The 25,350-nt window shown below is 37.0% G+C and overlaps 2 protein-coding genes, 1 long non-coding RNA gene and 3 pseudogenes across 6 annotated transcripts; 3 read left to right on the top strand and 3 right to left on the bottom strand.

Annotated features, from left to right (window-relative positions):
- The first annotated feature begins 275 nt into the window (after positions 1 to 275).
- Positions 276 to 6,621, top strand: LOC104737470 (nodulin homeobox-like). 3 transcript variants are annotated; one of them, XM_087480132.1, is made up of 18 exons: positions 340 to 478; positions 960 to 1,052; positions 1,206 to 1,394; positions 1,903 to 2,058; positions 2,150 to 2,305; positions 2,404 to 2,487; positions 2,582 to 2,710; positions 2,893 to 3,111; positions 3,272 to 3,403; positions 3,479 to 3,571; positions 3,904 to 4,056; positions 4,200 to 4,488; positions 4,590 to 4,727; positions 4,811 to 4,880; positions 5,006 to 5,072; positions 5,225 to 5,692; positions 5,773 to 5,810; positions 5,904 to 6,621. In XM_087480132.1, exons 1-18 carry the CDS (start codon positions 446 to 448, stop codon positions 6,406 to 6,408), a joined length of 3,012 nt encoding a protein of 1,003 aa, XP_087336258.1. In that variant the 5' UTR covers positions 340 to 445; the 3' UTR covers positions 6,409 to 6,621. The 3 variants fall into 3 exon arrangements, with proteins under 3 accessions (XP_087336259.1, XP_087336258.1, XP_087336260.1); XM_087480133.1 differs by lacking the exon at positions 960 to 1,052 and having other exon boundaries at positions 276 to 478; XM_087480134.1 differs by lacking the exons at positions 340 to 478; positions 960 to 1,052; positions 1,206 to 1,394 and adding an exon at positions 1,537 to 1,811.
- Positions 6,622 to 8,628: 2,007 nt separating this feature from the next.
- Positions 8,629 to 10,644, top strand: LOC104738493 (uncharacterized; annotated as a pseudogene).
- A 376-nt stretch (positions 10,645 to 11,020) lies between these two features.
- Positions 11,021 to 12,112, bottom strand: LOC104738492 (uncharacterized; annotated as a pseudogene).
- Positions 12,113 to 13,854: 1,742 nt separating this feature from the next.
- LOC104737468 (serine/threonine-protein phosphatase BSL1) lies at positions 13,855 to 19,649 on the top strand. The gene is made up of 22 exons (XM_087480294.1): positions 13,855 to 14,174; positions 14,288 to 14,500; positions 14,618 to 14,678; positions 14,770 to 14,848; positions 14,937 to 15,016; positions 15,112 to 15,206; positions 15,334 to 15,433; positions 15,516 to 15,585; positions 15,782 to 15,883; positions 16,091 to 16,172; positions 16,289 to 16,459; positions 16,666 to 16,837; positions 16,933 to 17,134; positions 17,330 to 17,500; positions 17,578 to 17,816; positions 17,897 to 17,981; positions 18,075 to 18,173; positions 18,259 to 18,458; positions 18,543 to 18,618; positions 18,711 to 18,846; positions 18,948 to 19,087; positions 19,463 to 19,649. Exons 2-22 carry the CDS (start codon positions 14,296 to 14,298, stop codon positions 19,544 to 19,546), a joined length of 2,649 nt encoding a protein of 882 aa, XP_087336420.1. The 5' UTR covers positions 13,855 to 14,174; positions 14,288 to 14,295; the 3' UTR covers positions 19,547 to 19,649.
- Positions 19,650 to 19,891: 242 nt separating this feature from the next.
- On the bottom strand, positions 19,892 to 23,480 carry LOC104737469 (putative 2-oxoglutarate-dependent dioxygenase AOP1.2; annotated as a pseudogene). Its single transcript, XR_015577455.1, has 3 exons — positions 23,066 to 23,480; positions 20,354 to 20,690; positions 19,892 to 20,250 (listed from the first exon to the last, which is right to left on the bottom strand). The product of XR_015577455.1 is annotated as a putative 2-oxoglutarate-dependent dioxygenase AOP1.2 (transcript).
- On the bottom strand, positions 20,999 to 22,697 carry LOC109128502 (uncharacterized). Its single transcript, XR_015577456.1, has 3 exons — positions 22,557 to 22,697; positions 22,260 to 22,324; positions 20,999 to 21,136 (listed from the first exon to the last, which is right to left on the bottom strand). It is a non-coding gene; the product is annotated as an uncharacterized LOC109128502 (long non-coding RNA).
- Positions 23,481 to 25,350: the final 1,870 nt, after the last annotated feature.

The following is a 25,350-nucleotide window of genomic DNA, read 5'->3' as shown; positions in this document are numbered from 1 at the left end:
ATGAATGCAATATATGAATGTTGTGGTCTGATCTAATTTCTTTTTAACTAATCAACAATTTTTTTTTTTATAATGAATTTGATTATAGTCCCGATTGAACAAGAATGAAAGATGAGCTTTATTTTTTTTTATTAATTCCTCTTTTATTATAATAAATAAAAAATTATATTGGAAAAGTAAATATAATAATAAACCAAACTTTTTATAGGAAAATGTGTTGTTAGGATAAAGTCTTTCATCGTGTTATATAAATGACCAATTATATTATGATACGTGGATTTGATTTTTTTTTTCTTTTTCTCTTTCTTATCTTTAGTGAAAGTGGTGAACCAAAAGTTCATTAGCAAAACCGGTTTAACAAATAATTGTGATAAGTATATAATAACCACACACTAAAAAGAACGTTTAGGTTCTCCGCCCTAGGGTTTGTGTTGTATGTTTTGCGATGAAGTCGCCGCCTTCAAGATCTTCTCTTCCTGTGAGTTGTTTGTTTTCTTTCATTTCATAATGAGCTTAAAACTATGTTAATTTATTAGATCTTTTATAGATTGTATTTGTTTTCAAATTACTTACCCAATTCAAAAGATCTGTCTATCATTTATGTATAACAACAGTGACATAAAATCAAATGTTTAGATTTTCGAGGTAATATAGCCGGTGAATTTATGTCATCAATCTTAAATTTTAATCTCTAAATCACCATATATCTGAAATTGTTAGTTGGTAATAAATAGTAGTGGCTTACCAGATATTATAGCGAGTAAATGTATAAAAGATTCAAGATTTCATTTTCTAGATATAGATTCATACTTCACTGTATTCTGATTTTGGGTTTATTAATTAGAACATATATGTTTGAAAATGACATGCAATATATGAATGTTGTGGTCTGATCTAATTTTTTCTTAACTACTCAACAAGTTTTTTTCATATTTTTTTTTTCGTGAATTTAATTATAGTCCCGATTGAACAAGAATGAAAGCAAAGCATCATCGTCATCACCATCACCATCACCATTACTATCACAATTACCATCACCATCACCATCATTGGTACCATATCTTTGATTTTGGGTTTAATTAGAACTAATATGTTTAACACTGACATGCAATATTTAAATGTTATGGTCAAAATTTGATCTTAATTTTCTTTACTTACCAACAAGTTCTGTTTTTATTTTTCTTCTTATGCTTTTGGTTTTTTAGTCACGAATGAATAAGAATGAAAGAAAAGCATCATCATCCTCGACACCAACACTACCAGCATTACCATCACCATCATCGGTACCTGATGTTCGAAGAATAACTCGATCAATGGCTAGAGCTGAAAAAAGAGCATCGTCACTATCAATACCTATTCCTCAAAGAAACGAGCAACCAACATGTCAAAATGAAGTAAGTATTTTTTGTTCAGTAAGTTGGGGCGAGTAGAATATAGTTTATTTGGGCCTTTTTCAATAGAAAAGCTGTGTTGGGCTTTGATAAAAAAAACGACTTTGACCAAATAAAAAGAAGTCACGTGTTCTGTCACGTGATTGTCTTCATCGTTTCGACATTTGGAAGAAAAAGTAATGTTAGGGTTTGAAATCGTCCGTCGGTCCGCTGGAACCAAATAATTTATCTGATAAAAAGCTTATAGAGAGTAGAGAGTATAGCTGAGATTTTCTATGAACAAACTCTCAGTATCGTCAACGAAATTGACCTTACCGTTACTACATAATTACGGTCATGCCACAATCCCTTGAGATAGATTTCACTCCACTCTTCACCGTACACTTGGATTATCTTATCTTCTTCTCCTACCCATATATTGTAACGCTTGGGATCACAGCAACACACAATTCTTAGTCCGCTGATTTCACCAAGAAAAATTTAAGCTTTTGGTCACTGTTGTTGCTTGCAGAGGAGTAACATGCCTCGATACTTGCACCCTGAAGTCATGGTAGCGGCTGTGAAAGATTTGCATTGGCGAAAGCCTGTGGAATTACACAAGATGCTTAAAGATAATGGAGAAGATTTCTCTCTTTTCATTAAAGATGGTTCTGGGTTACGGCAAAAGGTACCAATTTGCTTCTTCTTTTTTTTTTTTTTTTTGGGTTTTAATTTGTTTTTGTAGTGTAAAGTACTGATTTTTTTTGGAGCTCTTGCAGATTAGTGTTGAGAAGATGGTGAATATGTTACCTAGGCACCTCATGGTGTTGCTTATGAATCCTAACAAAGAAGGTAAGTCTCGATATATATTGTATGGGATCAGACTGTTGCATACGCTGTGCGACTTAACATCTCGTCACGCTAGACTCGAGCAGGTTTCTTCCATCTTCTTTTGTGTTTTTAAGTCTCTATGGAACAGTGTTTAGGAGAATGTCTGTCTGTTTCTTATTTGTTTGCTGCATATTTGTGATAGCTCTTGCTTGAGGATGTGCAATTGTCAGCACAGATGATGGATCTGGTGATCTTTGTGATGATAACTCTTCCTCGTTATAGAAAGGTTCGTTTCTTAAAAATCCTCTTTTCTGTCTCTTCCCGTTTCTCTTTATAGAGCTGTGATTCATGTATGTATGTTGCTTTTTTTTTTCTTCCAGGAAAGCGTCAATCCAGATAAAGATTCATTAGTAGAAGCCACATTGGTGGCTTCTGCTCTCCACCTGTTTCATGTGTTTATCTCTCCTTCCTCCCAAGATCTTGTTCACGTCTTTCTTGCCCACCCGAAGGTATGAAACTGTGGCCATATCATAATTTGCTTGAACTGCCGATGTCAGGAAAGGATAGATCATATGAAATTACTCTTGTTTGACAAAAAGAAAGAAAATAAAATAAATTATGCTTATGGTTTGAGATCTGGGTTGTATTGCCTTGGGGTTAGTTTGATGTGATTCTTGTCTTTCTCATCTAGGTTGATATGTTTTTAGACACTGCTTTTGGAGCTGTTCTCGATGTTGTGATGTCTTTGAAAGCGAAGTTGATGTATCAACGAACTGACTCCCCAAAAAAGTTGGGTCCGAGTTCTCTAGGGGAGGTTAACTTCCACTGCCAACAAGCTGAAGCTGCTTTGCAGTTCCTTCATTCTCTATGCCAACAAAAACCGTTTAGAGAACGTGTCGCTAAGAACAAGGTTTCTCTAATGCTTGGTGTTTAAATCATGTGATGCATCAATTTTAGATTATCTAGTCACTTGTACAATGATCACGAGTTGTTCTTAATTTGTTTTGCTAAATTGATTATTTTATGGAGGACTACTCTCAGAATTAGGTTTTCTGGTACTCTTCTTTCAGGAACTATGTGGAAAAGGTGGCGTCCTTATGCTAGCTCAATCCATACTATCACTAGCTATTACACCTGAATTTGTTGGAGCAACCATTACTATAGCTTCCACATCTAGAATGAAAGCAAAAGTCCTTTCAATTGTAAGTCTAGTAAAATTTAGCAAAGTTTTCTCTATTTACTGTCTGCAACTGATACCAAAGTTCATGTTCCTGCAGTTGCAGCTTTTGTTTGAGGCGGAAAGTGTCTCATTCCTTGATGAGGTTGCAAATGCAGGAAACTTGCATTTAGCCAAAACTATTGCCTCAGAGGTTAGTCCTAGCTCTGCTTCCAAAATCGATAGGATGTTTTCCTTTTTGATTTCAAAGGTTTATCACTGGGTGACACTGCTACTTATATAATTTGAAAACCTTACGGGTTATGATACGTTGTAACTAGTCATAAACTAAGCCTCATAGCAAAAGGCTCATGTTGACATAGTGATAACCACCTCTGCTCTAGAGTTTAAACCTACAGTTTCCTAACTGGCATATGTTGTTAAAGTGACAAAATTGTACTTTTCTGTTCCTTAATTTTTTCTTGGAAAATTTATCTATGTGAAATTAGTGTTGACCTATTCAGTGATGATATATATGTAATGTAGGTTCTTAAATTATTGAGGCTTGGCCTTTCTAAAGCTTCCATGGCTACTGCTTCTCCTGACTATCCGATGGGTTTTGTCCTACTTAGCGCTATGCGCTTGGCTGATGTGCTTACCGATGACTCAAATTTTCGATCTTTTTTCACCGAACATTTTGTAAGTATCAACTTTATGATTCATATGATTCCTTATCCAGGGTACAATCTATGAGCTGTCCTGTCATTCGACTAGTTATAATTTATATGCAGTACTTAAATTCTGTAGTTTGATGTGTGACGGATGTTAAATCTTATCTCCAGAGCATGGTTCTCAGTGCGGTATTGTGTCTCTCTCATGGAGATTTCTTGACGATGTTGTGCTCTTCTGATCTTTCTTCAAGGGAGGACGATGCAAATGTTGATTACGATCTGTTTATGTCAGTCGGATGGGTTTTAAGTTTATTATCATCTTCTGGGCAAGCAGTCATACCTCAATTCAAGCTCAGTTTACAAAATAACCTTACCATGTCTTCATATGCACATCAACGAACATCCTTATTTATTAAAATGATCGCAAATCTTCACTGTTTCGTTCCCAACATCTGCCAAGGTGATTTTTTTTCCGCCTCTGCCTTCTTCATTTTGCTGTCTCATATCGTTGGTTTACCTTCTTGTTTTACTATGTGTATTATTTGCTGTTAATATCCGCAGAACAGGATAGGAACCGTTTCGTTCAGAATGTTATGAGTGGATTGCGAAAAGATCCTTCAAGCATATTGATTAAGATGTTACCAGGCTCTTCATATACTCCTGTGGCACAGAGAGGCACTGGTGTTTGCAAAAACCTAGGTATTATCTCTATCCCGAGACACTTATATCTTATTTGTACAGGTTTTGCTGATTTCGTTGGATGGATATTTGTTAATATGTAGGTTCTCTGTTGCGCCATGCGGAATCCTTGATCCCTAGTTCCCTCAACGAGGAAGACTTCCTGCTTTTGAGGTAACAGAAAGCCTCTTCAGTCATTCTACATTTCACCTATGACTATATTAAAGACTTATAGTTCTCAAGCTGTCATTTTATATGTCGCCATTGATATATTTTTGTTCGTGATATTGCTTGTGCAGGGTGTTTTGTGACCAGTTGCAACCGCTAATCCATTCCGAGTTTGAGGAAAGTCAAGTACAGGTGAAGGTAGAAAGGCTTGTTGCTCTCTTCTACTTCGCTTTTACAAATATGTGGTTGTGTTTACGATCATCTGTTTAGTTACACTGACACAAGTAGCTGTAACAACGTTTTATTGAGTCCATTGTTCTTTTTCTAACCTTCAAATGTTGTTGCTCTAGGATATTGAAGCTATGGGGGGAAATTTATCTGGTAAGCAGGAGAGAAAAGAGCCGCTGAATCTTAATAATGAAGGAGCATCAGAGAATTGTGATGTCAGAGTTGAAGGTGTGAACGAGGAGATAGAAATAGTCGAACGGTTGAAAGAGAGCGACGCAGACGCAAGCAATCTTGAAACCAGTGGTTCAGATACAAGCTCTAACAGAGGGAAGAGTCTGGTTGATCGGCTTGAAGATGGAGAGTTGGTTCAGCAAATGAGCAAGCTGTTGCAAGGCAGTGCGTCAGGAGAGCTGAAGGAGGATGAGAAAGCTGAAAACTTCCTGGTCTTTGAGAAGCAGAGGGCGAAACGGAAGCGTAGTATTATGAATGACAATCAAATGGTGATGATAGAGAAGGCGCTTGCTGAGGAGCCTGACATGCAGCGAAATTCAGCTTTGATACAGTTTTGGGCTGATAAATTAAGTCAAAATGTGAGTTCAAGAACTCTCCTCTTCTTAATCTCCAACCGATATTACAAACGCTGCATTTGTTGATTTACGCCAATTTGCAGGGTTCGGAGGTTATTACATCTTCGCAGCTGAAAAACTGGTACTTGCTTTTTATTGTTCTCTCTGTCAACTGCAAAGAGAATCTCGTAATCACTATTCGTTATCTGACATTGATTGATGGGTTTATTTTCAGGCTGAATAACCGAAAAGCGAAGCTAGCTCGAGCAAATAAGCAAACAGGCCCAGCTCGTGACAATAACAGCTCAGGGGATTTACCAGAGAGTCCTGGAGATGAAAACAACACTTGGCAGGAGAAACCATTAGCCTCCTTACAAGATCAAACTGCACCGGAAAACCCTAGAACAGGAGAGAATGCGATGGGATCATCATCGTCATCAGAAGAAAGGATAAAGCAAGGGCAAGAAGTGAGGCTTATGGACGAGAGAGGAGACGAGATTGGGAAAGGAATGGTGCTGAGAACAGACGGTGAATGGTATGGTTTAAGCCTGGAGACAAGCCATGTTTGCGTAGTTGATGTATTGGAGCTTAGTGGGTCATATGATTGGAGCAAAATGATAATCCCTTACGGATCTGATGATGTTGGGAGGACTTTCGGAGAGGCGACTTTGAAGTTTGGAGTTATGAGAGTGGCTTGGGATGTGAATAAGCTTCAGTATCATCAGACTAAGTTGCAGTGAATGTGATCAGTAGCTTTTTGTTTTCTATTTAACTATTTAGAGATTCTCTGTTGGGTCCTTTATTTGAATGATTATTAATTTATGGCTTTGTCTCTCTTTGTCTCTCTCTCTCTCCCTCTGGTGCAAAGGTTGAGACTTTGAGGGTAAATACTAAATAGTGCAGATGATAACAGAAGAAATATTTTGACTTTTATCTCATTTAGTTGACACAAAGTATGCTCCTATCATCGCCATTGTTTCTCCATAAGCGATGATATAGCTTCATGTAACTGTTTTTGGTAACTGAAAACAAGACATCAGCAGTAGCAACAGACTTAATCATCACTTCTCTACCCCTTTTGAAAGCAATTTTGCCGTCTAACCATTGGTTCCATTCTGAATCCTCTCCTGAACAAATGAAAATTATGATGTTTAATTGTTTTTTCTCTCTACTTACTTATGGATGAAAATTACTAATTAATTTAAAAAAATTGTAAACCAATCAGAATTTTAAGAAGTAAGATTTTATATTAAGTATACAATATGATTATTTTTAATAACTATGTTTAGAAGATTTTGTTAAGACTTTAAATTATGATTCTCCTATCATTTCTCTTTTATTTCATTTACAAATTGTTTTGAATTATCATATAATACATATGATAAATAAATATATAGAATTTTTTCTCAATATGTTGTGATTTGAATTTTAAAAAACGAATATATATTACTCAATCTATGAAGAAAAAAAAAATGTGTTTTAATGTTCCATATCGGCGAGTTAATAAAACGAAATTTATGTGCTTGATAAATTAATAAATATTATTTGCTCATAGTTTCAATATTATAATTGCTATATTAAAATAGTTCACAAAATAATGATACAAATACAACAAATAAACAATATAAAAATGTAATATATATCTACATCAAACAAATTAAAATAATTAGTACAAACAGATATATGTAGATTTACCAAACAATTGCAATATTAAAAATAAATACTGTCTCAAACAAAATAATTTTCTAAAACAAATATAACAATTATTTTTATTATTTTATTATAATTTTTTTGGAGAAAATGTTGATATGTGCTAGGATATCTCCTAGTTCTATATTATTTGACAATTTTAAAGATTATTTTTGAAGGTATCGTCGCGGGCTCAATGTTAGCTGCCATGACGGACTGCTTCCTTTCGATGATCTGAACTTGAAACAATCAATGAAATCAAATCTTCTTTTATCTTCGGGTATTAATGATCTTTTTGTTATTCAACAAAAAAAGGAAGAAAACTTGCCTTGCTGAGAGTTTGAAGAGCCAAAAAAAAAAGTGGCAGACAAAACTAAGGTGCGTGACAAAAAAAACCAATGTTTTTAAACCCGACCCAAACTCAAACCGAATAACCTTCCGGGTCACTAGGTCATCGGGTTGACCGGGTCCAACCGCGAATTAATAATTTACTGAATTATAATATATATCATACATATATATATGTTATATACATTGGTTGTATGAATGTTCTAACAATAATTTCTATTTCTTCTTATTTTAATATATATTTTTGAACTATAGTTATAAATTTTTATTCTTTATCATTTTTTAAAAGAGAGAAATTTAGAGATGAACAAAAACTTTTAAATCGTGACAGAACAAAAAAAAATCTTTAACCAAAAAAAACAGAAAACTGTTTTGTCCCACATCGAACAAGTATAGAAGAAAACTAGAAAAGGTACATTACTCCTTCTTTATATAACATAACATCTACGTATATTGACTTAATTTGTTAAAAATTAAATGATGGCTTTGACCTGAACCGTCGGTTTAACCACCCGGTTAGCCGGTTTTAGCCGGGTTTTCCCGGTTCTAACCGAGTTGTTTAATAGCCGAGTTTTAAGTATAACCTGGACCGAAATATTTTCCGGTTCGCGGTTAAACCGGTTAAACCGGCCGGTCCGGGTTTGAAAACATTGAAAAAAACAGATGGAAAAAAAAAGTTAAAAAATAAGGTAAAGTTAAACAAAGACTAAAGAGTACGACGTGCCCACTACTTGTATAGTTTATGTCAACGTTAATATTAATCAACGTAAATATATTATAATTTAATAAGTAGGGTGTATAGAGGAACAACTATATATACACAGTCTATACTAATCCATTATAAGTTTATTACACGAAACCAAAGTGCTATTGCCCAAAAAAATAAATTTGCGTTCTCTCCACCTCCGCTGATCGATATCAATATGAGTCATGTGTTAGAAGGACACGAGCATCCTGTATCCCTCATTAACAATGGTGTTGATTTCGAATGCGATGCTTGCGATCGATCGTACGGTGATGGCTACTCATGTGGTGAATGCAAGTTTGGTATTCACATGGAATGTGCATTTATTTTCAACATAAATGTAACAGTAGACGACCACCCTTCTCATGATGGACATAATCTTAAGTTTCTCACAACCGGAGCTCCAGCTCACACCGACCCAAAATGCCATCTCTGCGGTAAAAACACAAAGCGCCTTCTTTATCATTGCTATGATTGTAAACTCAATTTGGATATTGATTGCAAAATTTACGCCCCATCTGAAGCCCATCTGAAGCTCATCTAAATATGTCGTGGCACCACCATCCTCTACTCAGTGAAATTTACATCTAATATGTGGTGCAACTTTTGTAAAGGTAACCACAGCTATGGCTATCTCTGCACTCGTTGCAGGTTGATGGTTCATTTGATGTGTACTTCCGTATTTGAGTCACCGGAGATTACGCATACTGCTCATGTTAGACACCCTCTTAAGCTTATAACCGATGGAGCTCCAGATTATACAGACGGAACCTGTCATCTATGTGGAGAAGACACTGGGAATCTCCTTTATCATTGTGATAGTTGTAAGTTCAACTTGAATATGCGTTGTGCTGTTAAAAATCCACGACCCATTACTCTTTCAGATCTGAAGGTCCATGAGCACACACTCACACTCTTGCCAAAATCGATCACATTCGTTTGTGATGCTTGTGGGATAGAAGGCTATCGTGCTCCTTATGTATGTGTTCAATGTGATTTCATGATGTTCCATCGATGGTGTGCATATTTACCACGTGTCATTCATGTGAATCACCATGACCACCGCGTTTCCTACAAGTATCCTCTTGGTCCTGGAGAATGGCGATGTGGAGTTTGTTGGGAAGAGATTGATTGGGCATATGGGGCTTATTCTTGTTCTATTTGTCCTAATTATGCTATTCATTCAGAATGTGCATCAAGTAGAGATGTATGGGATGGGGAAGAGCTCGACGGAGTACCTGAAGAAATTGAAGATATCGAGCCATTTAAGAGGAACGAAGACAATACAATCACTCATTTCGCTCATGCACATAACCTCTTAATCCTCAGCAAAGACGGTGATCAAGAAAGCAGCTTGTGTGGAGCATGTGTTCGTCCCATCGGTTCTCACACATTCTACAAATGTTCAGAATCATATTGCAGTTTTGTTCTCCATGAAACGTGTGCTCATCTTCCCAAGAAAAAACGTCATTTTCTGTGCACAAAACCTCTCACTCTTTCCCTCTTCAGCAGAGGCTGCGTAGGATCTTACGGAGTGTGTCATCAAGTTTTTTCCGACGGATTCATCTATTCCGGACCTCTCGGTCTGAAATTTGACTTACTATGCAGTTCCATTACTGTGCCATTTATTCATGGAAGTCATGATCATCATTTACTTTACCTCAAAGTTCCAGACGACCAGGTGAAGACTTGCCAGAGTTGCGGCATTGATGAAGATGGAGTCGTCGTAGGTTGTAGGAAATGCGATTACTTTTTGGATTTTCATTGTGCCACTCTACCATTAACAGTAACGCTTCCTAGGTACGATGACCATCTACTTACTCTATGTTATGATGATAAAAAGGCAAGCAGCAAATATTGGTGTGATATTTGCGAAAGCGAAACAAATCCAAAGACTTGGTTCTACACTTGTAAAGATTGCGGGGTCACTCTGCATGTTTTCTGTGTAGTTGGTGATATCGGGTACGCCCAACCAGGAGGCAAAGTCGATGAAGATCATGAATTGCTGCCTAACAATACATCTTCACGACCACTTTGCGAAATCTGTCATTGCCGGTGCCCAGGTCGCTTCATTATTAAAGATATCAACCTTGACCTAGCCGTTTGTTCTTATTATTGTTACAAGCGTTGTAAATCCTACTATGCATCGGAATTTAGCGATGCTAGTGACAGATGCCCTCCATGGCTGAGATGACCATCCACTTACTCTATGTTAGGATCCAATATTTGCTGAGGCGGCAATTAAAATGTTGTCTAGTTCGTTAAAAAAAAAAAATATTGTCTAGTTTGAAACATCTGTTAATGTTATTTTGGATTATTTTTTTATTTTATTTTATTTTTGAGTTTGAATTTGTTCTTCTCGTGACTATTCATAAGAGAAAAAGAACTGATTCATCTTATTTAGGGAAAATTATAAATAAATGATGTTTTTAAAAAAGTTTACCTTGAGAACATAAAAGATGATTATAACATCCTCAAAGTATATATGGACAAACTTCTTAAAAAACATCCTTAATTTCCCTATTATTTATCCACCTACATTTACAATACCTTACAACTATAACATATGGTCAGGTTATACGACATGATGATTGATGATTTACATCGTTCTTATTTCTCATGCAGTCATGCTGCTTTGGTCCTGGCATGATCATGATTACATCTTATATGTTCTCTATATGGTGTTTCTACTTATTTACATGATTACATCTTACATGATTTACCTTGAGATCTGAGTTGGGGGTATATATAAGATGCTCTTGCCTCTACCCCTCCAGCCCAAGCAGAGGCAATAAATACCTTCCATTCCAACTTCATATTTCGGTGTTGGCACATTAGGTGGATTCACCACACTCGGCGACTGAGCCATCAAGTCTCTTCTCTAGACCATGAAGCTATATCCGAACAGACAACATCAACATTGACTCCATGTGCTTCTAGAGTTTATTTTGTTACTCGTGTAGCTATCGGTGGCTAGATAATGAACGCCATGAACTTCGTTTTTGAGAAGAAGAATAAGCAAAGTTATGAGATACTCGCTTCCACATCCGATCTCCATACAAACCTTAGGGTTGTGCTCTATCATGTGGGTGCGATTGACGAGTAATGCATCAACTAAAGCAAATGAATCATCACATGGTTCGTAGACCTCACGATGTGAACTTACAAGCCGAATTGCAGCAATTCTTGATGGCATCTTGCAAATGACTGACGACAAAGTAAAACCACATACAAGTTAGATGATCTTAACTTTCTAGTCTCCTAAATTGTACCTTCCTAGAGTGAACCGTAAGCAAAATCATTCAAATATTTCGCCAAACCTAGGACTGAAAATTGGAATTTTAAACTTGTTGATTCTCTGATTATATACCAAATCATCAATTAACATACACATGAACATAATATAATACAATACCTTGGGGGTGATATTCACCATTCAGAGCCTGCAAAGCTATAGCTTTATGATCTAGCTTGCAGACCGTAGAAACAATGTTTGTGACACAAAACATCAAAGATGCAATTTATTCACAAGGATCAAATACTAAATATTTTAAGAGAGTAAAAGCAAAAAAGAACTCACTAAAGAGTGGGGATCAATCCCGGAAGGATGATTGCTAAGGTCCAGTGGATTGATTACTCCCTTCCAGTCCTTGATCAGCCATTCGTTTAAAGTTACACAAAAACAAATACACAACATCAAACTAAGCAAGATACAGACAAGATGATAGACAGTAGACACAGGTCCCAAACACAAGGGAACATGCTTAACAGTCTTATGAGATGGCTTCATCAAAAGGGTTTCCATTATTTGAGAATACAGAGTCAGTTTTAATTCCATAACAACACACTTTTTTATACTCTTTAAGTCTAAGCTATGAAACTCATAAGTTACCAATCATGTCCGAACGATAAAAACACAAGAAAGGATCAAAGGTCAAACCTGAAAAAGGAGGAGCTTTTTATACAAAGAATTGAGAGAATCAGATAGGGGAAGAGAATTATAAAATCGTTGCTTTAAAAGTATGTGCAGTGAACCAAATCGTCTTGGTTCAGTGGGAAAAGGAGAAAAGTCCCATCACCTGGATTCGAGTAGCATTGATTACGGAGATTCGAAATTTAACATGGTTTCTCTCGGTCCAAGAAAATTAGTTTTTGGGCCTAGAAAACTTTTAGAATCACTCCTAAGTTAAAAAAAAAAAGTAATTGATTCTGATTTTTTTAAACAATCTCTGACTCCAAGAATTGAGCTATATTATCTTATTTATAATTTACCTATGCTACCCTCGACCGTCTTTCGTAAGATCGAGGGTATATTTGGAAAATCTAAAGAGTTTACAATGACGGTCGTGGGCTGGGGTTTATGTGAACGTCCACTCTTATTTGACCACGTCATCATTGACGGTAGAACGCTAGTGTTTGTTTGGTAGTGACCGATCGCAGCAACCCCTACTGGGGAAATTACTGAAAATCTGACGGTACTCACTGTGATTGTTGTTGTTAGTGCAAGCATTTGAAAGAGTATGGTATATATCATACGTCATGTGACTCATGGCATAGTGACACTAAATGTAAAAGGAGTCAATGATATTTACCATACATTTGCCTATCACTCTTATCTTATGTACTTGGATTATGGATACATAGCTACCATCCATGGTCTCTCATCAGTATAGTATCACCACAAACCCACCAACAAATCTTTACTATGTTATTACTGAGGGTAACGCGTCATACACTTAAGTGTGTTTTCTTCCGATATATTCTAGTTGTATGAGTCGTTATATCACCATTTCTTGATATTAATTATTTAAGTGTAAAAAAGGTCTTAACAATTTTAAGATATACTTCAAGTTCGTATGAGCAGATGTGTTTCACTTGAATAATGGTTCGCGATCCACGTGGTTCTTTTTGTTTTTACGTTACGTTACGAAAAACTAAATTTCTATTTATCTTTGGTTCAAACAATTTGACTCATGTAACGTAAAAATTTGTGACTTCTGTCGTTTTTGCAAACGGCTGCCTGCCACGAAATTCCTTTTGAAATTGAGTTTTCGTATATATACATATTTTTTAATTTATAAATTTTCCCAAAAAAAATTTAAAACCTAACATAAATTCCAAATTTTTACTATAATTTAGTAAATTATTTTTGAAAAGTTCATAAAATGTTCTTCTAAAAGAAAAAGAAAAAAAAAACAAAAAATTCAAACTTTTAAAGTTTCGATAAAGTGTTCCAATATAGAAACGTTTTTCTTAAAATTTTCTGTAGATTTAAAATTTGAGATATTCAGAGACGTTAAGTATAACACTACTAGTACAAAAAAAAAAAAAAAAAAAATCTGAGTGATCAAAATTACAACTTTTTTTGTGTGCATATATATACTGGACAGACAATTCATGAAACACATAAAAAGCCGTTGACTAAAGAAGAGAAGAGTAAAAAAGAGTACAGCTCAGCTCAGCGCAGACGCATACCTTCTTTTTCTATCCGAAGAAAACTCTGTCCTCCAAAAAATCGCCGGAGCTTTTTTTTTTTTTTTCATTTAATTCAAAAAAAAGAGAAAAATATAGAAAAAAAAAAGAAAGGTTTTACTTTTACTTAGGGAGAAGACAGACAGAGAGAGAGAGTCCGTCGTTACTCGGCACCGTTGTCCGCCGTGAAGTCTCTTATTCCTCTGTGTCCGATCTGAAAGTTTCCTACTCTCAAGTTCATTCATCAGTGCCGTATTCTCTCTCTCTCTCTCTCTCTCTCTCTCCTTGTTTGATTTCGCTTTCTAGGTTTTCGTTTTTTTTCTTATTTTCTGGTCGTTCCTGTTGCGTGGGCGATTTTGACAAAGTGGTTTCCATGGGCTCGAAACCGTGGCTACATCCAGCTCCTCAGTATAAAGCCCTAGAAACCTTTTGGGATGATGAAGAAGATGCTCCTGGTCCTAGATGCGCTCATACTCTTACCTCCGTTGCTGCTACCAAGACTCACGGTCCTCGCCTTATTCTCTTTGGCGGCGCTACCGCTATTGAGGGTGGCGGTTCTTCTTCCGTTCCTGGGATCAGTAAGTTTCCCTAATTGAATTTTAAATTTCCCTTCTTTTTTTTTTTTTTTTTTTTTTTGGCCTTGATCTGGAGTTGCCTGATGCTGCTTGCGTTGCTGGGGTTGTTCTGTTTTCTAGGGTTAGCTGGCGTTACCAATTCCGTGCATTCTTATGATGTTTTGACTAGGAAGTGGACAAGGTAAACAAATAGGTTCAGTGTTTGGTTTACTGTTTTCTTGCAAAATCCACATTGGTTTCATGGAAGATTGGTTATTTCTGGAATTGTGTAGGCTAAAACCGGCTGGTGAGCCTCCGTCTCCTAGGGCTGCTCACGCCGCAGCTGCAGTTGGCACCATGGTCGTTTTTCAGGTTATTTTTCTGGCAATGCGTACATGTGATAGGTTTATGGTCAGTTCTCACTGTCCTATGGCAATACTTATGTTTGTCTAATTAACAGGGTGGCATTGGACCGGCCGGGCATTCTACTGATGATCTTTATGTTCTTGACATGACTAATGATAAGTTCAAGTGGCACAGGTGAGTGATCCTTTGCAAATTTCCCAGTTCCGTCTCTCTTTGCTATCATCTATGTTATTGATGTCAAAAATTATTTCGTTTTAATGCGTGTTCAGGGTAGTGGTTCAAGGGGAGGGTCCAGGCCCTCGTTATGGCCATGTTATGGATTTAGTTTCTCAGAGGTATCTTGTTACAGTCACCGGAAATGATGGTAAGAATATGTCTCTTTTCATTATTCTGTTTTTGTATGGAAACTTTTTACTTTTCGTTCTTCTGTTTATTTCTTAAAGACTCTAGATATCCTAACAAATATTATTTTCCTTCGGTGTATGCAACAGGGAAACGAGCTCTTTCTGATGCTTGGGCACTGGATACAGCTCAGAAACCATATGTATGGCAGAGATTGAACCCAGACGGTGACCGACCAAGTGCTAGAATGTTAGTCATTAAAATGATTTGAATGGCTATTGCAGAACATCTGTTCTCCTGCTGATTTTTTTATATTTGATATTCTGCATAGGTATGCTTCTGGCAGTGCTCGTTCTGATGGCATGTTTTTGCTCTGCGGTGGAAGAGACACCTTGGGAGCGGTATACTTTTATCCTCCATTAATCTCTTGTGCAGAAATTCGTAGACTTTCTTTTTTCCAATATAGAGCTAAATAAATTCCGAATCCAAGCGCTTTGCTTATTTTTGCTTTGAGATCCAAATGTTAAGATGTTATGTTTTCAATAGTTTTTTTTAATGAATTCTGGTATATTCCCTTATGAATTCCTGTGTGTGCAGCCACTGGGAGATGCTTATGGGCTACTAATGCATAGAAATGGTCAATGGGAGTGGACTCTGGCTCCAGGTGTAGCTCCTTCTCCAAGATATCAGCATGCAGCGGTAAACCAAATCTTGCTTCAGTTTTGAAACATATGGAAAACTAACTTCTGAAGTGTTGACCAACTCTAGTATCATAGAGGACTGGAAATTGTAGCTTTAGATACTGAGTTGACTGTTGTTTTCCATTTAGATGAAATGATTGATGAGACATTTGATTTTCATTTACAATACCATTGCAATGAGTTCCTTGATTGCTTTTCTTATCAGGTTTTTGTAGGTGCAAGATTACATGTTAGTGGAGGTGTTCTGAGAGGAGGCCGCGTAATAGACGCTGAATCATCTGTTGCTGGTAATGCTCAATGGCTGTTTTGTGTGGATTTTGTTTCACAAGCCTTTTCCGGAGATGAGGGTCCCTGTTCTCCATTTTTGCTCTTTCTAACTGTTTTGGAATCTTTCTTCTCCCAGTGCTTGATACTGCTGCCGGTGTATGGTTGGATAGAAATGGGCAAGTTACTTCTGCACGCGGCAACAAGGGACAAATCGATCAAGATCCGTCTTTTGAACTTATGCGACGCTGTCGCCATGGCGCCGCATCAGTTGGCATCCGTATTTATGTGCATGGTGGTCTTAGAGGAGGTTAGCCTGATATTTTTCTTTTAAAATAACAAGATGCGTAAGTTTATTGCGGTACATATAGTCTTCTTGTTTCAAGATTCCTAACTTGGCCAAATTGATTCTTTGGTACACTTACATTTCTCATATCTCATAGTTTAAGTCAATTCCTTAAGTCATCTAACTATTTCTCACTATATGATGATTGCTGTAATTTTCTTTCCGCACAGATGTGTTGCTTGACGACTTTCTAGTCGCTGAAAATTCAACATTCCAATCAGACATCAGTTCTCCTTTGCTAGCATCTGATAGAACCCAACAAAGCTCTACTCCTAGGTTTTCTTATGCTGCACGACCTCCTACCGGCTTTGAACCAGCCACCCCCATGTCTGAGGGACTGAGGTCTATCCCATTTCTTACACTCTTTTTGGTTTGTGCTTATCTATGTCTAGTTGTTTGAGCATGACTTATCTTTCGTTTCTCTTTAACAATATCAGCTTGGACGAAAATTCATTGGAGAAATTGACGGAGGCTTCTGCAGCTGAAGCAGAGGTTGCTAGCTCTGTTTGGCGAGCAGCACAATTAGGATCTGGTACTCTGGATGAAGAACCCTCTACCTCTGATGCCAACTCGCCAACTGTAGAATCTACTACCGATGGTACTGAAACTGAAGGAGATGTCAGGCTTCATCCAAGAGCTGTACGTTTATCCCTAAAATTATATTTCTGTCTTTGTGTTTATTTTATTTTCTTATGGAACGTTTTTTTTTATGGCTTACACATATTGGTTGCTTAGTTCGAAATACTTTCCAACATAGTGAATGCTTTAATAACTGTTATATGATTATTTCTAGTCTTTAACCTATTTGATTACCAAAGTATCTCATTTTTGTAGGTTGTGGTAGCAAAAGAGACAGTTGGCAGTCTGGGCGGTATGGTAAGACAGTTAAGCTTGGATCAGTTTCAGAATGAGAGCCGGCGGATGGTTCCCATGAATAATAGCGATGTGCCACAACCCACCAAGAAGTTCACTAGACAAAAGTCTCCTCAAGGCCTACATAAAAAGGTATCACTCTTGTGCATTCTTATCATCAACCTAGACACTGTCGCAGTTAACACCTACTAATATGTTGTTGTTTGTAGGTCATTTCTGCGTTGTTGAGACCTCGAAACTGGAAACCTCCTGGCAATAGGAAGTTTTTCTTGGATTCTTACGAAGTTGGCGAACTCTGTTATGCTGCTGAACAAATATTTATGCATGAACAAACGGTTCTTCAGCTAAAAGCTCCTATTAAAGTCTTCGGAGATCTCCATGGGCAATTTGGTGATTTAATGCGGTTGTTTGATGAATATGGATTTCCCTCAACAGCTGGTGATATCACGTAAGTTTAAGCAAATGATTGAACAACGTGGAGTTTTGCTCAAAAATATTCACTGAACTATTTAAACGTGCTTGCTTCAGGTATATTGACTATTTATTTTTGGGAGATTACGTTGACCGAGGACAACACAGCCTGGAAACGATAACTTTGCTGCTAGCATTGAAGGCAAGACGGTGCCTCATTTCACATCACCCATATTACTAGTGTCATTCGAATTGTGCCTTTTGGTTTTATTGTTCTGAGATATTCCTGTTGCAGATTGAATATCCGGAGAATGTTCACTTGATTCGTGGAAATCACGAGGCTGCTGACATTAATGCACTATTTGGTTTCCGTCTTGAATGCATAGAAAGAATGGTACTTGCCTCTCTGCAGACATATACAATTTCTATGTCGCTAGCTATTTCTGCTTAGACTAAGCCTGCTCTGTACTTTTTACCAGGGAGAGAATGATGGCATCTGGGCATGGACAAGATTTAACCAACTTTTCAATTATCTTCCTCTCGCTGCACTTATTGAGAACAAAATTATATGTATGCATGGTGGAATTGGGAGGTCAATCAGTTCAGTGGAACAGATCGAGAAGATTGAAAGGCCCATAACGATGGACGCTGGATCCCTTGTACTGATGGATTTATTATGGTAATCCACCCTATCTGGTCCTGCTTTCATATGGATCACTATTTCTTACATCCCTGAGTCATACTAACATATTTCTAAGTACAGGTCTGATCCTACAGAGAACGATAGTATCGAGGGTTTAAGACCAAATGCCAGAGGACCTGGTCTTGTCACGTTTGGGGTAAAAAAAACTTTATTCGCTCTTATTGTCGTTTTACATTAATATTTTAAAATTGGGGGCCAGTCACTGAAGGCGTAGTCTTGATATTGCAGCCTGATAGAGTCACAGAATTCTGTAAGAAGAATAAACTGCAGCTAATTATTAGGGCCCATGAATGTGTAATGGATGGATTTGAAAGATTTGCACAGGGACAATTGATTACGCTTTTCTCCGCCACAAATTACTGCGGTGAGGAGAAACAAAACTCGTCAAAAAACTTCATCTTGTATCTATGTTTGTACTCTTGGATAGGCAAGAAATAAAAACATTGTGATACTTTTTCTAAACAGGAACTGCGAACAATGCGGGAGCTATATTGGTGGTTGGCAGAGGATTAGTGATTGTTCCTAAGTTAATTCATCCTCTTCCACCTCCCATCTTATCTCCGGAGAATTCTCCAGAACATTCTGGAGACGATGCTTGGATGCAGGTAACAGCACTTTGACTACTTATTCTGTTCCAAGTAAATTCAGATCCATACATCAACACCTTGACTACCATCACAAGAACCCCGCCCTTAGTGTAGGAGACTGTCTTTGTCTTGTTCCTAGAAACACATATAGTTGGAACAATAAAAGGCATTTTCCTAGTATGTACAAGTGTAGCATAATGTCTTTGTTTCGGCCACGAACTGAGCAACTCAGTCGTAGTTGGTAGTTAGTTTATGTGATCTACAGATACCAATAAAGTCCCTAAAAATCTTCACTTTTTTTGCGTAGAAGAACGGACAGTCCTAGTAGAGTTAGTTTATGTAGCTACGAACCAGACACTGAACCCATAAGTGCACAATTTTAATCTGTTGCAGGAGCTGAATATCCAGAGACCGCCGACTCCAACAAGAGGCAGGCCACAGCCAGATTTTGACAGAAGCTCGCTTGCGTACATTTGAATCTGATTGTGTTCCGGGTTTCTGCTTCCTATTCATGAAAGTAACAACCATTGGATTTTGGTACCAACTCTATACAAGTATAGCAAGATTTTATGTTTCAGAATTTGCAGTGTTCATATCCTGTGCCACACATGTGTAATATATATATAACCCGTTATAACACCAGAGAATGAGAATGGTATTTTTAATTTTTTTCCCTCGTTGCTTTTCTTCTGAAAAAAAAAAAATATATCGTTGCTTTTCTTCTGAAAAAAAAAATATATATCGTTGCTATTCTTCTGGAAAAAAAAAAAATACTCTTCATAGTGACGATGAGTTATTAAATTTCTTATGTCTTGAGTATGCATGTGAAGACATATTAAGGATAGCCAAAAAAAATAGTAACCATAACCCCGCATAACAAACACGAAGTTGTGCATTCATACATTATTGATTATTTCTGATAAATCAAGTGTTTCAGAGGGCAGCAAAAGCATGAAGAGCTGATTGAGCGCTACGTCCAGCTTCTGTGGTCAAGAAGTGAAGAAACTCTTTGTATTCATAGGGTTTGAATATACGCGGATGTTCTTCGTCGACAAGCTCTTCTGGTGAACAATGATGACTTCTGGTTTTGGAACTGAGAACAACGCAGTCGAATACCTTTTCTTCTTTCCCATCATCATGACTCGGTGATATGGACAAAACACTCGACCATTCAAAATTGCCTTGCAACATTAACAAGGATATGATTGCTTAACCTCGAATTACTTAAGAAGTGTGTGTTTGTTAGGAAAAAAAAAAAAAAAAAAGATGGAAGTTAGGACTTACACATAGAGAATCTCCAACCATAACGAGGAAATAATCATGAGATGGTTTCACTTTGATCCATTTTTCGTCCTTGGTCTTCACTTCGAGACCATCAACTTCGTGCTGATGAAGTATCGTGATCATGTTCTTATCGGTATGAGCACGCAAACCTACCTTTGACTCCTCGTCATCAGCATCAAGAAGAGGAGGTATTGTATACTCCATCATTCGAAGAGTATTATATGTAGAATTAAGATGCCCATCAATGTATTTCTCTAACTCAAAACTCTCCATTATCATTCTTCTCACCATTACATCCAATTCAGAGAATTTCTCCGAGAATTGGAGTAACGTCTCGCTATTTCAATAACACAAATATTCGAGAAAATTGCGTTTATGAATCAATATGTTATTATTATGCAAAAATAAATAATAATAAAAAGGTTGACTTCACATTCATTACCTAAGACCATCATTAGTGGAGTAACCCACTATAGTTACTCTCATATTAATTAATTATATAATTAATACTAAATTAAGTAAAGTAACTCTAAGAGAAACTTAAGCAAAATCACCCTATTACTAGAGAACCCAAAAGAAGGTTACTCAATCATTTAGACATAACCCTTACAAAAGCCATACAATCCTTACAACCATCAAAAGCCATACACTCCTTACAAACATCAAAAGCCATTTAGACATAACCCTTCACATCAACAAAACATCCCAAATCCGTGACATGTTCCACAACAAGACAATTTCTTCTCTTCACGTGACTGTCCACAGCTACATTTCATGAGAAACCTGAAACAAAAGAATACAAGTAGAGTTAATCACAACAAAACATACAGACATGAGAGACATAGAATGGTGACAACATGAGAAAGACACACAAGAGTTAAACATAACAAATCAAAAGAATTGAAACCTAAATGTTTGTCAACATTTGATCTACTAGTTTGTCTCTAAGTAGCACTTCAGCGGGTGTTAGTTCACTCTTGTTAACTAAGCTGTCTAGCAATCTCATCTTGCCGTGCCTCTCTTTAGCAGCTTGTTCTTGATCCTTCATTGCAATGATCTTATCTAACCTATGGACAGAACCATCCTCAACATCAATACTAACAGTCGGTTTCTTCCCTTTGTTCTTTGTAGCTTTAACACCCGGAGGCCTCTTCTCAGATCCATCATTGCTCTTAGTAGTAGTCTCAGATGCAAGCTTAGTCCACTTGTGGTTACATTCTTCTGTGATCCATTTCTGATCGTGCTTCAGCTCCCTCCAGCAATGTCCAAGCATAATTGGCTTCTTCATGTCGTTATTGTAAAGAGAATGTTGAGGTAAAGTGGGGTGGCTGAGAAGAGAATGGGTTGCTAAATTGAATAGGATGAGAGGATTGAGTAGAATGTGGAGGGTTAGGATTATCAGAAACGTTGGGATCTATTTGAGAATTCAAAAGATCAACATAATTATCCGATGACAAACGATAAAGATTTCTAGGAGACATTGTTTGTGTTTAATGAAAGCTTATGTTTAACTAAAAAAGGATGTTTAAAGTGTAATTATGCTTTTTATTCAAACTAGAAACAGACAAGAACAAGAACAACAATCGGGTTTCCAAAATATTTTAAAACACTTGAGCAAAAAAAAAAAAACAGGACACGGCAAAACATCCCAAATCATACCTTTTAGCACAATTATTTATAAAAAACGTCAAACTAGAACAAGAACTCACAGTTTTATCAAAACAAAACAAGAACAATTAATATGTAATCTGAACTAGAACAAGAACTCACAGTTAGAACAAGAACAAGAACAATCTATAACAGAAAGATTAACAAAACAGAACAAGAACAATAAAACCAACTAATTCATCCCAATCACATCATAGTCAAAACCTAACAACAACATATGATAGTTATAGGTCCATACCTTATCAATTTTGACTGTCCAACCGGTAAACCACTTCATCAACACCACTCTTCATCATTTAACCGCTATATCCAGTTCATGAGAATCTCGCAGAAAACAAGACAATCTTGTTAAACATCAATAACACAAGTCATCAAGAACATCAAATTAATCTCACAATCGATGCCTAATAAGTCAAATCGACAGCAAAGATTAACAATTCTAACAAGCAATCGAATTAATACGAAACCCTAATAATTAAAGACCATACGAAGATGAATTACAGAAACACAAAAAAACATAGATCAGAAGACGAACCGTATCTCTCCAATTCGTTAGACGGTGGACCTCGTCGGACATCCGCTGTTGTCCCACCACTCCTCCGCCATCGTTGTCCCACCACTGTGGAACCTTCGCCGTCGCCAAATCGTGAGAACCGAAGTGACAAACCCTAATAGGCTGGGTTAGGCCAATACAATCTCCAATCACCCTCCGTTTATCCCAAAATCATCGAGATTTAGCCGGATAAATCAACGATATGATGTTAATCGGTTGGTTTTTCCGATGACTGTCGATTCACGATTTATCTCCCACGAACGAGAGAGAGGAGAAAGAAAAGAGAGAGGTCGAGAAAGAATGAAAAAAATGTGAAGAAAAAAAAATACCTTTTATATTTATCAGTTTACCAATCACAATATGACACGTATCGTTGCTCAAGGGGTTGCTACCAAACCTTCCTATAGAATAGATCCTCAGCGTATTGGACTCAAATATTGGTTTTATAATATAATTTTGGGCCCAAAATTAAGAGTAACCCACTAAATTACTCGAGTAATGATGCTCTAATACTCTTGTTCCCATGATCAGGCCATAACTGTTGAGTAAAGTCGTTGACCTTGTCCAAAACATTAGCGTCATCGATCCCAAAACTCTGATAAAGATTGTGAGAAAGATACCCATGGAAGGGTTTCGTAGACACGTTTCTCTGTCTGGTCTGAATCGGCAACTTGAAAAGCTCTTCCACGGCTTCAAAAGCAGACTTCTTCAGCTCCGCTGACACTTTGTCAAAGGAAGCTTGGAAACAACCGTAGTCTTCTAGAGCTTTACGGACATCAATCTTTACTTCCTCCCACTTCGAGCTTCCTGGTTTTAGGGTTTTGTCTGAGAAATCGATAACTGGGAGATGAACAGAAACGTCAAGAGGAAGAACAGAGTCTGATGAATCCATTTCTTGATTCTGAGATTTTTCTTTTTAGGTGTTCTTCTTTTTCGTTGCTTTTGTAAAATTGGCCTAATAAATACCAAATTGGTTTGACGAAACGTAATTCTTTAACTAGTGCTCTGTAATTAGTATGTGATGACAGTTGTTAGCTGACTAACTTATATAGTATTATGCAATTATTGCGTGTGTTGTCATATATGTCCACCATTAATAACAACCGTTACGTACGGTGCTGCTTGCAAGGTATATGGCTTAATGATATCAACTCTGAGATTCTTTTTGTTCGTTTCAATTGTATTCTTCGAACGTTCAACCAAGATTTGTATATTTCAACTGAGAACGACTCTGTTCCGCTCATTTTTTTACCAACAATTTTGGAAACAATATTGGTATACCATGTTTCATTGATCGGCCTTAATTACTCTTATTCTTGAATATCTCACTACAAAAAAACAGATATGTTGTATCATTTATTTTGTATCACAAAACTAAATGAAGTAATTGATATGTATATATTTTACGCTCTTTCATCATGCATTTGTCATTCATTTTGTTTTCTTAACTCATTGTTTTGCATTGTTTTTAGTCTCTTCTGCATAATATGCATATCTAGGTAGTCTTTGCATTGGTCTTCCATGCATCTTACATATTGGAATTGTTTCAGGTGTTTTAAGAGATGTCCAAACCATCAAAAGCAAACAGGAAGCAGAAAAGCAGTCCAGCGACTTGATCTACACTACCCAGCGATCCAACCTTCCACGTCTTTGATCGAGTCAAGTGAATATTTTACTTTGGGATTCAGCTTTTGAAGTATTCATCAAAGTTGTAAGGAATTGAGTCATCTCTCCAATGCCGTTTATTACAAGCCAATCGGAAGCGTGGTTCAAGAGTTATCACCATTTTATTAGATGAATGTACTCCCATATTTCTGACTCGACCTGCACGCAAAGGAGAGCTCCCACTCAATCGGACATGTTAGCAGCGAATCGACCAATACGTCCCAGGAGGGCTCCTGAGCACCCTCAAGACACGACTCGATCAGCAACTCCCAGACAACACTTTTAAAGCTGCCACTCGATCGACACTTTCAAGCTGCCACTCGATCGACGATCTCAAGCCGCCACTCGATCGACGATCTCAAGCCGCCACTCGATCAGACATCCTAGACTCTGACTCGATCGATGCTCTTAAACCGACGTCCGGGTTTCCGACTGAAGGCGCGTGTGAGAAGGGTTCCTGAACTGCCTCTATATTTTGTCGTTTGATGTTTTAGGGTTTTCTATGTTTTGCTATATATAGACTTTTATGCCTTAACCCAAAAGATTTAGCTTTGATCCTAGAGTTTTATGTGTACCCACCAAAAAACGTTTATGATTTTGTAATCAAAATATATCTTAATCCATTTAGTTTTTGCATTTGATTTCTTCTACAAAGTTGTTTATCTCATCTTTATCTATCTATTCACGATGATGAGTGTTCTTGATTAGTAAACTAGAGTTCTTGAGGATGGGATAGATTTTGACAGGAGCTCACTTGCGTACATTTGAATCTGATTGTGTGTCCCGGTTTCTGCTTCCAATTCATGAAAGTAACAACCATTGGATTTTGGTACCAACTCTATACAAGTATAGCAAGATTTTATGTTTCAGAATTTGCAGTGTTCATATCCTGTGCCACACATGTGTAATATATATATAACCCGTTATAACACCAGAGAATGAGAATGGTATTTTTAATTTTTTTCGTTGCTTTTCTTCTTAAAAGAAAAAATACTCTTCATAGTGACGATGAGTTATTAATTTTCTTGTGTATGAGTATGCATGTGAAGACATATTGAGTAAGGATAGCCAAAAAAATAGTAAACATAAAAATTTGTTTTTTTTTGGGATT

Source organism: Camelina sativa, chromosome 13 (genome assembly GCF_030686135.1).
Source record: "Camelina sativa cultivar CO46 ecotype springtype chromosome 13, ASM3068613v1".
In the NCBI taxonomy this organism is placed as follows: domain Eukaryota; kingdom Viridiplantae; phylum Streptophyta; class Magnoliopsida; order Brassicales; family Brassicaceae; genus Camelina; species Camelina sativa.
The sequence above is the reverse complement of the archived record's forward strand: the minus strand, read 5'-3'. Positions and strand labels throughout refer to the sequence as shown.

What these genes read in the sequence shown, in the direction of transcription:
- LOC104737470 (XM_087480132.1), top strand. Translation starts at nt 446, where the DNA reads ATGAAGTCGCCGCCTTCAAGATCTTCTCTTCCT. An exon ending in AACCAACATGTCAAAATGAA is followed by an intron (nt 1,395 to 1,902) that starts GTAAGTATTTTT and finishes TGTTGCTTGCAG; the next exon opens with AGGAGTAACATGCCTCGATA. An exon ending in CCAAAACTATTGCCTCAGAG is followed by an intron (nt 3,572 to 3,903) that starts GTTAGTCCTAGC and finishes TATGTAATGTAG; the next exon opens with GTTCTTAAATTATTGAGGCT.
- LOC104737468 (XM_087480294.1), top strand. Translation starts at nt 14,296, where the DNA reads ATGGGCTCGAAACCGTGGCTACATCCAGCTCCTCAGTATAAAGCCCTA. An exon ending in GTACTGATGGATTTATTATG is followed by an intron (nt 18,459 to 18,542) that starts GTAATCCACCCT and finishes TTCTAAGTACAG; the next exon opens with GTCTGATCCTACAGAGAACG. An exon ending in CTGGTCTTGTCACGTTTGGG is followed by an intron (nt 18,619 to 18,710) that starts GTAAAAAAAACT and finishes TTGATATTGCAG; the next exon opens with CCTGATAGAGTCACAGAATT.